Source organism: Heptranchias perlo, chromosome 10 (assembly GCF_035084215.1).
Source record: "Heptranchias perlo isolate sHepPer1 chromosome 10, sHepPer1.hap1, whole genome shotgun sequence".
Lineage (NCBI taxonomy): Eukaryota > Metazoa > Chordata > Chondrichthyes > Hexanchiformes > Hexanchidae > Heptranchias > Heptranchias perlo.
The window spans coordinates 74197884-74213752 of record NC_090334.1 but is presented as its reverse complement, the minus strand read 5'-3'; the positions used below and the strand labels follow the sequence as shown (position 1 = coordinate 74213752).

General features: G+C 45.7%; 1 protein-coding gene across 1 annotated transcript in view; it reads right to left on the bottom strand.

The window, feature by feature from the left end:
• Window positions 1-15869, bottom strand: part of adck1 (aarF domain containing kinase 1) — a 512025-nt gene that overhangs the window by 324053 nt on the left and 172103 nt on the right. The window contains exon 4 of the mRNA XM_067992031.1: window positions 12893-13096. Coding sequence (XP_067848132.1) covers window positions 12893-13096 — 204 coding nt within the window. The remainder of the gene's footprint in view (window positions 1-12892; window positions 13097-15869) is intronic.

Here is a 15869-nt window from a genome sequence, read left to right as displayed (position 1 = left end):
TCGGGATGTGGGCATCGCTGGCAAGGCCGGTATTTATTGCACATCCCTAGTGGCCCTAAGAAGGTGGTTGTCCTGAATTCCTTATTGGATTTATTAGAGACTATGGCCCCTACTTTTGGATTCCCCACAAGTGGAAATATCTTCTCTGCATCTACCTTATCAAACCCCTTCAAAATTTTAAAGACCTCTATCAGTTCACCTCTCAGTCTTCTCTTTTCTAGAGAAAAGATCCCCAGCCTGTTCAGTCTTTCCTAGTAGTTGTACCCTCTCAGAGGAACTGCCTACCAACCACTGCAGGTTCTGCTTCTTCGAGAGACTTTTCAAGTCCCACTCCAGAGACTTGAGTACATCATCCAGTGCAGTATTGAGGGAGCGCTGCACTGTCGGAGGTGCTGTCTTTCGGATGAGAAGTTAAACCGAGGCCCCGTCTGCCCTCTCAGGTGGACATAAAAGATCCCATGGCACTATTTCGATGAAGAGCAGAGGAGTTCTCCCCGGTGTCCTGGCCAATATTTATCCCTCGACCAACACCACTAATACAGATTATTTGCTCAGTTATCACTTTGAGGTTTGTGGGATCTTGCTGTGCGCAAATTGGCTACCACGTTTCCCTACATTACAACAGTGAGTACACTTCAAAAGTATTTCATTGGCTGCGAAGCATTTCGGGACTTCCTGAGGTCACTACACAAATGCAATGTCTTCCATTTATGGCTCTTTCGCAATAGGATCCTTTCAAAAGGTTGTAGGGTAGGGAACCTGTTTCTAAGTTGAAAAGAAATTAAAGAAAGGGAATGCTTCGAGGTGCGGATCAGTTAACATCAGAACATGTCAAAGGGCAAAAAGCAGGAGCCTTTCACTGGGCACAGCCCCTCCTCCTCAGCCCCAAGCCCAACACAAGCGTTTTACTTGAATACGCGAGCGCTGGGGCCCAATAAAACCAAGCTGCTGCAAACTGGTACAAAGCGACACTTGTCCTGATGTGAATCAGGCGTGAGCACAGACTGCAAAGCACAGGCAGTGACTAAACTCCCTGAATAGGAAAGCAGGCACAGCTGGGCTTTCCATCAGCAACATAAAAGATAGATTAGTCTTTGCACAATGGAGATTATCGTCCTTCAGTGGGCTATAAATCAAACGCCATTAAAATATTAAATAAGTCTAAGGACCGTTGCATCCCGTTATCTACGGCAGGTCAGGTCGAAGGTTTTTTTTTTAAGACCAGACTTGCGAAGCGTACAGATCAGGGGGAACAGGCGAGGCACTGGAATTGGCGGTGGGGCAGTGCCAACATCTGCCAGGGCCCTGATCACCGAGCCGCCAGTTTCCTCAGAAAGTGCCCGTCGGTGAACATCTGATGAGGACGTGATCAGCATCGGCTCCAATTCCATCGCCCCAAGGGTAAATAGGCAGCTCCTAAAGACCGCTGCCACCCACAGAACCGTACCGCAGCACCAGTCAGCACCTTTAGGGAGAGGAGTACAAATGACCCGACGGAGACAGCGGCCTTGTACATAACGGGAATGGCCCTCCTGACACTCGATACACGTGGCTAATACTGCAGTGCATCAAGTACAAGAGGTGTGTTCAGATCCAGGGGGAGATGTCTTCTGTTTGCTATTTGTAACAAAATTATGCATGAGTCCTTTATAAACTCATTCACAAATTCACAACAAATAGCAAACGTAGGACATCGTTGACACCTACCTCCGCTATTCTTTAAACAACATTTTGAAGACTATCCAAAAGCCTCTCCTCTCCAGGGCCTGTTTCACACTAATAGCTCCTTTTATACCACTGTGGTGTTAATTCAAATTCCAGGAGACCAATGACTGTGAGCCAGGTCCTGGCATTGAAGCTTCTAACGGCACCGATATAACAGCAGCTGATGTCTGACCCACTAAGTTTCCACGTTCCCATCTCCTGAGAATCATAGAATCTTACAGCACAGAAGGACACCATTCGGCCCGTCGTGCCGGTGCTGGCTCTTTGAAAGAGCTGTCCAATTTAGTCCCACACCCCAGCTTTTCCCCCTAACCCTGCAAATTATTCCTCTTCAAGTACATGTCCAATTGCCTTTTGAAAGTTCCTATGGAATCTGCTTCCACCACCCGTTAAGACAGTGCGTTCCAAATCTTAACAACCCTCTGTGTGAAAAGATTTCTCCTAATTTCCCCTCTAGTTCTTTCCCAATTATTTTAAATCTATGACCTCTGGTTACCAACCCACTTGCCAGAGGAAAGTTTCTCACTATTTGCTCTATCAAAATCCCTCTATCAGGCCCCCCCCCTTAACCTTCTCTGGTCCAAGGAGAACAATCCCAGCTTCTCCAATCTCTCCACACAATCAAAGTCCCTCGTCCCTGGTATCATCCTGATAAACCTCCTCTGTACCCTCTCCAAAACCATGACATCCTTCCTAAAGTGCGGTGCCCAGAATTGTTCACAATATTCCAGCTGAGGCCTAACCAGTGATCTGTAAAGGTTTAGCATGACTTCCCTGTTTTTGTATTCAATGCCTCTACTTACAAAGCCAAGCATCCCATAAGCTTTCTTAACCACCTTATCAACTTGTCCTGCCACTTTCAACGATTTGTGACTATGCACCCCCAGGTCCCTCTGCTCTTGCATCCCCCTCAAAATAGTACCATTTATATTATACCGCCTCTCCATGTTGTTCCTCCCAAAGTGCATCACTTCACACTTATCCACATTAAATAGCATCTGCCATGAGTCTGCCCATTTCACCAGTCCGTCTATGTCCTCCTGAAGTCTGTTACTATCCGGCTCACTATGTACTACGTTGCCAAGATTTGTATCATCACACGTTCTCTTTAGGTTTATGTGGCCTGCAGCACAAGGGATTGCCCTGTGGTCCTGTCACTGTCCTGTTTAGGGCTCTCATTGACAGGTGTTACAGCAAAACCGTGGTTAAATAAAATGGTCAGGGGTTTCCAATAGATTTACTCAGCCTAGCTCTGTAGTGGAATCATAGATCCTTGTGTAGAATGAATTCAGAGACTGCAACATAAAAGAGCGATTAGAATGGGACATAATTCCTCCCGGCGTATGTTTTATGACGGGCTGCTCCCATTTTATTTTTATTGCAGCAAATCAGTGCTTCTATTACCAGACGACACATAACACACATTAGGAAATTAAGTGATTACTTGCCTAGTCTCTTCCCTCCATTTTTCCCCCAACCTTTTCTGAAAGCACCGACAATTCCTGGGGTGCAATCCCATGGCCGCGCGGTTGCCCCTCGGTACTTCACTCAACTGGCCATTCCCCATACACGAGTATAGACAGCTAGTCTCAGCAGGCAGTTCAACTGTGGAAAGCATCATTTCTCACTATAGTTACGAGGAGAGACTTGAGAAAGCTATGAGGAGAGTCAATAAAAGTTTTTTTTTTTAACAATTATGAGGGGTTTTGATGGATGTGAAGTGGGAAAGTCTACTTCCTCTGGTTGGGGAGTCACCGGTGACGAGTCATTAATTTAAAATGGTCGCTAAGTGAGGAGAGGGGTTAGAAGGGAATTCTTTATGCAGCGGGATGCTGGAGCATGGAATGTTTTGCCGCAGGGAATTGTTGAGGCAGAGACCGTTGCATCTTTTAAAGGAAAATCGGATCAATATTTGAAGCAGAGGAAGATACAGGGGCTATGGAGAGAGAGCGGGGCAGTGGATCAGTTTTGGATTGCTCCAGCAAAGAGCTCCTTCTGTGTTGTAAATATTTATAGTTCTGTTGTTCTTTTCAATACATTTCAATATTTTTTTAAGCCTAAAACAAGGCTAGAAATCACTCCCGGTTATTTTCCCTGTCCATTGCTTTAAGAGAGACCTTAACCTATTTAAAATAAATGGCTGATCTGATTGGTTGCGATAGCCACCAGTCCTGCCCTCCAACCGATCTGATTGGTTGCGATAGCCACCAGTCCTGCCCTCCAACTGATCTGATTGGTTGCGACAGCCACCAGTCCTGCCCTCCAACCGATCTGATTGGTCATGACAGCCACCAGTCCTGCCCTCCAACTGATCTGATTGGTCGTGATAGCCACTGGTCCTGCCCTTCAACTGGTTGATGTTGACAACCTCCAAACCCAGTGGGAGCAGATTTCTCTTGTGAAGCACTGATAAACTGGCACATTGGATTAAATGCTGTCATCTTGAAAAGGTGATGGCAGGCACATGTGAGAGATGATTTTCTTTTCAGTGCTGTTAGTGAACGAAGGAAAATACAACAACATCTTGGGGTTCCGACAGTGTAAAAAGAAATGGAGTGCGTAATTTCCCGGATCGTGTCACCCTGCTCATTTTTACACTTCCTATTGCAGTGCACTTTGGTGCCAGTGTACCACAATTCTGTACAGAAAGTCCCAGAGACTGGTGAGAATGCTGGTTTCCTTCCCAGGACACCATTCATCCTGTGAGGAGTGCGGAGAGAGACCCACTCGCGCTATTCGTAAACCCTGAGATTTTAGCTCAAGTGCTTTTGTGACAACAGCTTACATTTATACCACGCCTTTAATGTGGAAAAAACATGTCCCAAGGCGTTTCACAGGAGAGTAATCAGACAAAAATTGACACTGAGCCAAAGGAGGAGATAGTAGGAGGGGTGACCAAACGCTTGGTCAAATAGATAGGTTTTAAGGAGCGTCTTAAATGAGAGAAAGGTTGGGAGGCGGAGAGGTTTAGGGAGGGAATTCCAGAGTTCAGGGCCCACACAGCTGAAAGGCACGGCCGCCAATGGAAGGGCAAAGGAAATCAGGGATGGACAAGAGGCCAAAATGATCAAAAGCCAATGTGCAGTTGGATATCCTGAGGATGTGATAAGGCGCTATATGAATGTAAGCGTCCTTTTCAATTACCTTTCCAATTCCATGTAAATTGAACTTGTAGTCTCTGCCTTAATGTCCACATGTGATAAAGCGTTCCATATTCTGATAACACTCTGTGATAATAATTCTTTTAACTTCCCATTTCATTCATCTGTGATAACCCTCAGTCTACGTCCCTCTTCACCAGTGGAAACAGTCTCACATTGTTTATTTACCCTCTCAAAACATCTCATTTTGAAAATCCCGGTTAAATCCCTTAATGAAATGTAATCAGCCCTTAAACCAACAGTGCTCTGGGCGTACTGTAGTAACTTTTAAAATGGCAGCACATGTTTGGATAGACAAGGGCTGCTGAAGCTATTGGTAATATCCATTACATTTTGCACACCCAGTGCAGCTGGAGGCAATGCAGTAAATCTACAGAATGTCAGTTGACACCACTGTGTCCACCAATGAGTTGAAATGGAGTGGGACTTACAGCAGAACTCACAGCAAACAGTCTATTTTACAGCAAACAAAGTCTACTTACTCAGCAAACAGAGTCTATTTAAACAGCACGCCACAGCAAACAGTCTACAGAGTCTATTTAAAAAGAGTCTCTACAAACTGCAGCAAACAGAACTCATTACCGAAACTGCAGCAACTTTTCCCGACAAAAGCAGGGTTATTTATCCAGCAAAATGCAGTGAGTGGAGGATAGTTACATAATACAAATTATGTGCGTAAAATCAATCCCAGTCCTTTACAGCAGTGATGGTCTCTGGACGTGATTGACGGGGGAATTATCCAATCATCTCCATTCTGGCCAGGAATAGTGGTGTCACTATATGCAGCCATAAATCTACACGGCTGTAATGATCCGAGTTAACACAATAACATTATTTGTACAGTGAATTAACGCTGCATTTATAGGGGGAGGGGTTGTGTTCCTCCTCCATTCCTTTTTGGTTTATTTTAGATTTATTTTCCTCACCATTTTCTTCACTTATCACTTCTCCCGCTCCTCCTCTATCATTCGCCCAGATGTCTGCCTGTTCTTGTGGTGCAGTGGGGGTGGGGTGTGGAAGATCCCATGGCACTATTTGAAGAAGAGAAGGAGAGTTCTCCCCGGCATCCTGGCCAATATTTATCTCTCAACCAACATACCAAAAACAGATCAACTGCTCATTCATCTCATTGCTGTTTGTGGGATCTTCCTGGGTGCAGATTTCATTGCTGTATTTGCCTACATACTGACAGTGACTGCACTTGTTATGTTCTAGAATTCGCTGCCTGAAAGAGTGGTGGAAGCAGATTCAATAGTAACTTTCAAAAGGGAATTACATAAGAACATAAGAAATAGGAGCAGGAGTAGGCCAATCGGCCCCTCGAGCCTGCTCCGCCATTCAATAAGATCATGGCTGATCTGATCCTAATCTCAAATCTAAATTCATGTCCAATTTCCTGCCCGCTCCCCGTAATCCCCAATTCCCTTTACTTCTAGGAAACTGTCGATTTCTGTTTTAAATTTATTTAATGATGTAGCTTCCACAGCTTTCCACAGAATTGGATGCGCACTTGAAAAGGAGAAATTTGTAGGGCTATGGGGAAAAAGCAGTGGAGTGGGACTAATTAGATAGCTCTTTCAAAGAGCCGGCACAGGCACGATGGGCCAAATAGCCTCCTGCTGTGCTGTTTCATTCTATGATAAATGCCAGTTGTTGTTTCTATTGACTGAACTTTGCTGCACAGGCAGAGTGGAATTACTGTGTGGTGTCTTGGCGTTTGTCGTTTGTAATAGATTTCCCCTCTCTCATCATACAATGGTGTCCTGGGAGTGACAGCGTCTGGGTGAGGAGGGGGAGGGGAGGGGAAGAGGGGATCCAGTTCTTCACCCCCTCCTCCCAACCTCATTACACATAGCAGCTCTGTCAGCATCTAAAGAGAGAAAGGTTAAGGTGGGACCCCACACCCACTCGATGAAAGGCCCCACCAGAATCATCAAGCAGCCTTATCTCTTTGGCCCTAAGCTCTGGAATTCCCTCCCTGAACCTCTCCCCCTCTCTAGCTCTCTCTCCTCCTTTAAGATGCTCCATAAAACCTACCTCTTTGACCAAGCTTTTGGTCACCTGTCCAAATATCTCCTTATGTGGCTCAGTGTCAAATTTGGTCTGATTCTCCAGTTTATCCATGATCTTGATCCAAAAAGGGGCAGGAGGTGGGGAAATCAGATTTCAAACCATTTGGAGCATTTTGGAGGGATTAAAGCAGGACTGAAGTACTGGTCAGAGCTAGTGAATGCTAAGTCCTTAAGTGCTATTAGCTGTAACAAGGATTTTTCTCTCTCTCAATCCCTGTGATTGTCAGGTCAAAGACCAAGCAATTCCCTTTGTGCTTTGGCTTCTGTTTGTAAAGCACTGATTGTTTGAGCTGTGGACTTGAGATTAAAGGAAACTATTCCATTCCCTCTCAGATAAATAGTTCATTTCAATAAATGTTGTGTAACTCCTGTTATCAAATTTTTCTGAATTTTTTCCCTATGGCCTTAAATCGGTTTTAAGCCAAGCAGTGGCGTAATTAAACGTTTACCACAAATATAAAATAGTTGCTACTTAGCTTCTTCTAAATACATCAAAAAAAAATTAGCCCTGATTAAAGCAAGTGCAAAACGATTGAGAGAGAAACACAAGAACAGTTAGCGACGGGAAAAGGCCGCTCGGCCCATCGGAGCTCATTGCTCTGGTATCCTAGCTCCTCCATATTTGCCTCCAGCCGCATTTGGATGTCCCTAAGTGCATGTCTCTACCCAGCGGGTTATTCTAAGCAGTTATCACCCTTTGTGTTGTTGTTGGTCTCACCTGGGGATTTAGTGGGCTCAGCCCAACACCTTGAACATTGGGCTGACCAATGGGAGACAATGGTGGGTGCCCCAAACATGGCATTCTGGTTTTGAACAGCCCAAGAGGGAAACTCCGATGTCAGCCTGACTCATTGAAACATAGGAACAGGAGTAGGCCATCCAGCCCCTCAAGCCTGATCCGCCATTCAATTAGATCATGGCTGATCTGTATCGTAACTCCATCCACCCGCATTGATTCCGTAACCCTTAATACCCTCGCCTAACAAAAATCTATTGATCTCAGTTTTTAAATTTTCAATCAACCCCCAGCCTCAACAGCTTTTTGGGGGAAGAGAGTTCCAGATTTCCACTACCCTTTGTGTGAAGAACCACTTCCTGACATCACTCAGTTGATAGGGTTGGTAGCACTCGTGTCTCTAAGTCAAATGGTAGTGGGCACAAGACCCACTCCAGAGACTTGAGTACATAATCTAGGCTGACACTTCGGCGCGGTCCTACAGGAGTGCTGCATCTTTGGAGGTACCGCCTTTCAGATGAGACGTTAAACCAAGGCCACCATCTGTCTGTCCAGGTAGACGTAAAAGATCCCATCATGCTGTTCAAGGAGCAAAGAACTTCTCCTGTTGTTCTGGTCAACATTTATCCCTTGACCAACATCACCGAAAACAGAACTGGTCATTTATCTCGTTGCTGTTTGTGGGTTCTTATTCTTCCAGAACTGACTTCCATGTTTGCCTACACAACAATAGTGACCATGCTTCAAAATTGATTCATTGGCATCAAAGTGCTTTTGGACGTCCTGTGGATATGAAAGGTGCTATATCTTGACCTGGGTGGCTTGCTGGATGCCACCTTCAACTTAAACGCTGTGGCCCCTAAAATCAACAGTCGGGAACTAGGCTGGAACCTGGATATGTTGGGTGCTAGCCGAGCACCAGATATTCCAGGATGGTCTATTGAGAGCAGAGCATCCACCCACCATGAGCATGTCCATCGATCTAAGGGAATGGGGACTCTGAACGGCAGGCTCCCCAGGTATTCACTGGGACCCCGGTGTATTGCATGCTCAGTGAGACCAGGAATGCCAGCCAATTCAGGGGGAAATTTAGCTAACACTTGAGGGTCCAGGTTCGGATCATGGCTCTTGAGCCCCAAAGATTTGCAACCAGTTGATTTTTTAAAAAGAATTGAATTTGATCTCTTACAAAGGAGGAATTATACTTTGTTTTCCATTGAGGGGGGTTGGCCTTGTTGCATTGGCAGGTGTCCCATTTGCAGTCCTGTTGGCACAAGTGCCCGCCAATAGTTGGGTTATAAAGGGATCGCCCCAGACCCTTTGGTGGGGTCAGCAGTTGAGGGCCAGAGAGGACACAACTTGGCATTTAGGTTGAGATGCGCCACTGTGCGGGTTTTCAGGCCGAGTCTATTGGGACCAGGCCCCCGGGAATGGGCACAGAGGCACTTTGGTCTGTCACATCTCTCTTCATTGACAGCAACATCCTGGTGCAGATTGCACTCATGGTGTACAAGATGGTCTTCAAGCAATTCTCCCTCATTGTCCAGAACACCTAAGTCATGCAACAGGAAGACTTTATACGGCCCAGATGTAAGGAAAATGGAGGTCTCCAGACTACACTGATCTCCAACTGAGCATCCATGGAAGGGGATAGTCAGCCTCACAATCAGTACATCTCTGTCAAAGCTCCTGACAACGAGGACCTGCCTTAAGCAGCCAGTGGGTATGGTAGCCTGGTAGTTATGGTGGCGGACTAGCAACCCAGATCTCACAAGTTCAGTCTTTGTAATTGTACAATGGTACCAGGGGTGATACCAGAACTGAAAGGATATCCTTATCAGAAAAGACTGAACAGGCTGGGGCTCTTTTCTCCAGAAAAGAGATGGCTGAGGGGTGACCTGATAGAGGTGTTTAAGATTATGAAAGGGTTTGATAGAGCAGACATAGAGAAAATGTTTCCACTGGGGGAGTCCAAAACTAGAGGTCATAAATATAAAATAGTCGCTCATCAATCCAATAGGGAATTCAGGAGAAACTTCTTTACCCAAAGAGTGGTTAGAATGTGGAATGTGCTACCACAAGGAATAGTTGAGGCGTAGATGCATTTAAGGGGAAGCTAGATAAGCACACAAAGGAGAAAGGAATAGAAGGATATGCTGATAGGGGTAGATGAAGTAGGATGGGAGAAGGCTCGTGTGGAGCATAAACACCGGCATGGACCAGTTGGGCGAATGGCCTGTTTCTGTGCTGTAGTTTTGATGTAACTCAATGTAAATCATTGGTTAGACCTCAGCTAGAGTACTGTGTTCAATTCTGGGCATCACACTTTAGAAAGGATGTCAAGGCCTTGGAAAAGGTGCAGGGGAGATTTTCTAGAATGGTACCAAGGATGAGGGGATTTTGGTTATCTGGAGAGACTGGGATTGTTCTCCTTAGAGCAGAGGAGGTTAAAGGGAGATTTAATAGAGGTGTTGAAAATGACGAGGGGTTTTGACAGAGTAGATAGGGAAAAACTGTTCTCACTGGCAGAAGGGTTGGTAACTAGAGGAAACGGATTTAAAATAATTGGCAAAAAAGCCAGGGGGGAAATGAGCAGAATGTTTTTTCACAGTGAGTTTTATGATCTGGAATGCACTGCCTGAAAGGTTGGTGGAAGCAGTTACAACAGTAACTTTCAAAAGGGAATTGGATAAATACTTGAAGAGGAGAAATGTGTAGGGCTATGGGGAAACAGCAGGTGGAGTGGGACTAATTGGATAGCTCTTTCAAAGAGCCAGCACAGACACAATGGGCTGAATGGTTTCCTTCTGTGCTGTATGATTCTTTCAAAAGTGAAGATAGTAATCAACTTGAATCATTATTTGTAGCGGGAGAATCTCGTGGCGTGCGTATGGGGCCGGGTGTGTCTTGCCCTCCACAGTTGGACAGATTGCCGACAGTCACACGTGGAGAACGAAAGAAAGAGAAAAAGAAAAGAAAGAACTTGCATTTATATAGCGTCTTTCACGACCTCAGGACGTCCTAAAGTGCTTTACAGCCAATGAAGGACTTTTGAAGTGTGGTCACTGTTGTAACGCGGCAGCCAATTTGCGCACAGCAAGGTCCCACAAACAACAATGAGATAATGACCAGATAATCTGTCTTTACTTGTTGGTTGAGGGATAAATATTGGCCCCAGGACACAGAAAGAACTCCTCTGCTCTCCTTCGAAATAGTGCCATGGGATCTTTTACGTCCACCTCAGATGGCAGACGGGGCCTCGGCTTAACATCTCATTCGAAAGACGGCACCGCCGACAGTGCGGCACTCCCTCAGTACTGGCACTGGGAACGTCAGCCTGGATTATACACTGAAGTCTCTGGAATGGGACTTGAACCCACAACCTCCTGATTCGGAGGCGAGAGTGCTACCACTGAGCACTTGGGCAATGTACCGCAGGGTGTCCACCATTTGTGGAATCGTACCCCAGTGAGTGGCAGCATCTTCAGGAGAGCAGGGGAGAAATTAGGCGGGGAAGGAGAGACAGACCAGGCTGCTGATAACAGGGTCCACATTAAGGCATTCACCGAGGTGCTGAGGAACCCCTTGTGCACCTTTACAAGTATTCTGGCTGTTCACATCTCGACGTTTATTTTTGATAGAAAAGTTCACCAGCGCTGGGGAAAGAAGCCCTCGTCTCCTGCTACAGTGACTGCTCTTGGCGGTATATATGTGCCATCTGTCGTCCTGCTTGCTCGATGTCCTGCTCGCCCTGTGTCCAGCTTCCACCGTGCGCGCAGGCCAGCAACACCGGGCACTGGGAGAGACATTATAATAAAATATAAAATAATCGGCTCGAGCCACAGGCATCGAAAAGGGTCGGGGTTCCCAACCGTGTTTTCTGAGTCACCCTCCGCACGGAAAGAAGAGGGAAGATGATAAGGAGAATGAGCGAGGGGGGAGCGGGTGGGTTAGAAGGCAGCAGGAATAACAGGGCGGGCTCTTACTGTGAAATGATGGCGAAATTACACAGCTGCTTTGCTGAAATCAGTGAAGTGTGTCAGAAGCAGCTCCAGCACAGCAAATAAATTAAGGTGGATCAGCTACCGAAAAAAAAATCTATAGCTGATTTTCTTTTTCCCCTGAAAATATTCTCCCTCAGCAGCCTTTTGATGGAGAATTCGATGTGTGAATAAAGCACATTGCGTCTCCCCTCCCCTCCCCTTCAGCTCTGGATTTGCAAAGATTTATTAAAACAATGATCTGAAATCACATTATTCAGGTTTTAACCTTGCCCTTCACTGCCATCACTGCCCTCCGCTTGCACACAGAAAGAAACCGAACATAAACAAACCCCCTTTGAATATTCCTCAGATTGTCATGCTTGCTGGCCTGTGGGTCCTTCTCTGACCCTGCTAACTGGGGCTGGTTGCTGTTTCACTCCCTGCGTTCGCAGGCCGGGGACAATCGAGCTTCCCACAGCCAGAGTGGAACAGACATTTCACTCTGAACGGCCATTTTGATGCACAGAATGCATCACTCGCAAACGAGCCTCGTAGCTGAGTCTCTGTCGATAGGTGCATCCCAGTGTGTGTGTGTGTGTGTGTGTGTGTGTGTGTGTGTCCCGTCCTATCTGTATGCGTGTGTGTGTGTCCCGCTCTATCTGTATGCGTGTGTGTGTGTCCCACTCTATCTGTGTGTGTGTGTGCGTGTGCACCTACCTTCTGTGTGTATGTGTCCCATTCTCTTTTGTCTGTCTCTCTCAATGCGTTTATCTGCATTTATCTCTCTTTCTTCCTTTGTCCATTTCTCTCTTTGTCTATCTATCCCACTGCCCATTTTATGTTCGTCTGTGTCTCTCTTTCTACCCATCTTGCTGCCTATTTCTGTGTCTCTATAAACACGAACATGTTGTGTCCTGTTTCTCTGCTGCTTATTCTTAGTGCTTCAACAGCTAATTATCAGCATGAATTGTGTTAAAGAGACAGCGTCATGGTCATTTCTATGACATTATCACATTTCTATTACATTATTCGACCCGGTCATGCCATTAAAAAATAATCACAAGATAAATATTCAGAACTGTTTTAATTAAAGGCACCAAAATTAACAATAGTAGGATATCTATGTGTGGGGAGTGCTGGTTTCACAGTTATTCCTCCCCTCAATTAAAAATAATGCTTATAAAAGACTCAAGAAAAAAAAAGTCTCCACGTTACCTCTTTGCCAAGGTCTTCCTGGATGACCTGATGGATGTCCCGCAGGCTGCTCTGTGGGGCTCGACTGTGCAGAACCTTCAGTGTGCTGGTGTACTCCTCGGGCAACAGGTAGTCCAAGCCTCCCAGGTGTTGGCCCACTTTGATGAACGTGCCCCTGTTGGCACAGCAGAGATCGAGCAGGCGTTCGGCAGAGCGACGGTGGACCTGGGGTGGGGAAGAGAGGTGGGGGGGGGGGCGGTGGAGAGGGAACAAAAAAGAAAGTCCAGGCAGTCTGAAATCTGAAAGGTGAGGCAGCCTCATAAAACACAAAGATCCCAGGTTAATATTGCCGCAGTAATGGAAAACCTTATATGTTGGTCACTTTACCCCACAGTTTCTCACCAAAAGAGGTCAACCTCCCCACAACATACATACGGACCAGGGAATCCCTTTGCCCCAAATCCTTTTGCTCATCTATCTAGACGTAGCAGCAGCAGGAGACTTAACAATGCTGGGTCAAAATCCTGGAGCTCCCTACCCAACAGCACAGTGGGAGCTCCTTCATCCCACGGACTGCAGAGGTTCAAGAAGAAGGCGGCCCATCACCACCTTCTCAAGAGGTCAACTGGGGAAGGGCAATAAATGCCGGCCTGGCCAGAGATGTCCGAGAATGAAAAAAAATTCACATCACACCTTATCATGTCATTGAAATATCTCAAAGTTCTTCACGCACGTTCGATTTTGGCTGGGAAACACAGTAACCATTCTGCACTAGCAACACCCCTCAAACAGCAGGAAGAATGATTGGTCATCTGATTTTTTTTTTGGTTGAGGGAGGAATGTTGGCCAGGACACCGGGAGAACTCCCTGCCCTTCTTCAAAAAGTGCCATGGGATCTTTAACACCACCGGCCCCCACCCACCCACGCCTTAATAGCCTGATGCAGCTTCGGTGTTACGATTCAGGCTTCCTCCCATGACCCTTTTATACTCCTGTTCACAGCACAAAAGCAATTTTCACAAGCAGATCCAAGTCTCCTATGAACTGAAACTTGTCTCCTTATGACTCTTCAATCACAGTTTTACCACCTTCACCCATCAATTTCAAAAGACAGCGAATAGAACACTGTGAGACCATAACATTCAGGCTAAACTAATCGTTTGATTTATTTACAAGTAAAACAATTACGCAGAAGCAAAAACCACACAGAAATATTTGGCTTAATACAGGAACAGTTTCAAAACAATAGAAACTTAGAGGTCCCTTAGAGGATGAGACCGGGAAATTAATGGTGGGAAACATGGAGATGGCAAAAATGCTGAACAAATATTTTGTTTCAGTCTTTACAGTAGAGGACACTAAGAATATCCCAACACTGGACAAACAGGGGACTCTCGGGGGGGAGGAGCTAAATACGATTAAAATCACTCAAGAGATGGTACTCAGTAAAATAATGGGACTCAAGGCGGATAAATCCCCTGGACCTGATGGCTTCCATCCTAGGGTCTTGAGGGAAGTGGCAGTAGGGATTGTGGATGCTTTGGTGATAGTTTTCCAAAATTCCCTGGACTCAGGAGAGGTCCCGGCAGATTGGAAAACTGCTAATGTAACACCGTTATTTAAAAAGGGTAGTAGGCAGAAGGCTGGAAATTATAGGCCAGTTAGCTTAACATCTGTGGTGGGTAAAATTTTGGAGTCTATTATTAAGGAGACAGTAACGGAACATTTAGATAAGCATAATTTAATAGGACAAAGTCAGCATGGCTTTATGAAGGGGAAGTCATGTCTGACAAATTTGCTTGAGTTCTTCGAGGATATAACGTATAGGGTGGATAAAGGGGAACCAGTGGACGTAGTGTATTTAGACTTCCAGAAGGCATTCGACAAGGTGCCACATAAAAGATTATTACTTAAGATAAAAAATCACGGGATTGGGGGTAATATTCTGGCATGGGTGGAGGATTGGTTATCGAACAGGAAGCAGAGAGTTGGGATAAATGGTTCATTTTCGGACTGGCAACCAGTAACCAGTGGTGTTCCACAGGGGTCGGTGCTGGGTCCCCAACTCTTTACAATCTATATTAACGATTTGGAGGAGGGGACCGAGTGCAACATATCAAAATTTGCAGATGATACAAAGATGGGAGGGAAAGTAGAGAGTGAGGAGGACATAAAAAACCTGCAAGGGGATATAGACAGGCTGGGTGAGTGGGCGGAGATTTGGCAGATGCAATATAATATTGGAAAATGTGAGGTTATGCACTTTGGCAGGAAAAATCAGAGAGCAAGTTATTTTCTTAATGGCGAGAGACTGGAAAGTACTGCAGTACAAAGGGATCTGGGGGTCCTAGTGCAAGAAAATCAAAAAGTTGGTATGCAGGTGCAGCAGGTGATCAAGAAAGCCAACGGAATGTTGGCTTTTATTGCTAGGGGGATAGAATATAAAAACAAGGAGGTATTGCTGCAGTTATATAAGGTATTGGTGAGACCGCACCTGGAATACTGCATACAGTTTTGGTCTCCATACTTAAGAAAAGACATACTTGCTCTCGAGGCAGTACAAAGAAGGTTCACTCGGTTAATCCCGGGGATGAGGGGGCGGACATATGAGGAGAGGTTGAGTAGATTGGGACTCTACTCATTGGAGTTCAGAAGAATGAGAGGCGATCTTATTGAAACATATAAGATTGTGAAGGGTCTTGATCGGGTGGATGCAGTAAGGAAGTTCCCAAAGATGGGTGAAACTAGAACTAGGGGGCATAATCTTAGAATAAGGGGCTGCTCTTTCAAAACTGAGATGAGGAGAAACTTCTTCACTCAGAGGGTGGTAGGTCTGTGGAATTTGCTGCCCCAGGAAGCTGTGGAAGCTACATCATTAGATAAATTTAAAACAGAAATAGACAGTTTCCTAGAAGTAAAGGGAATTAGGGGTTATGGGGAGCGGGCAGGAAATTGGACATGAAGCTGAGTTCGGATCGGTCAATGCCCTGTGAGTGGC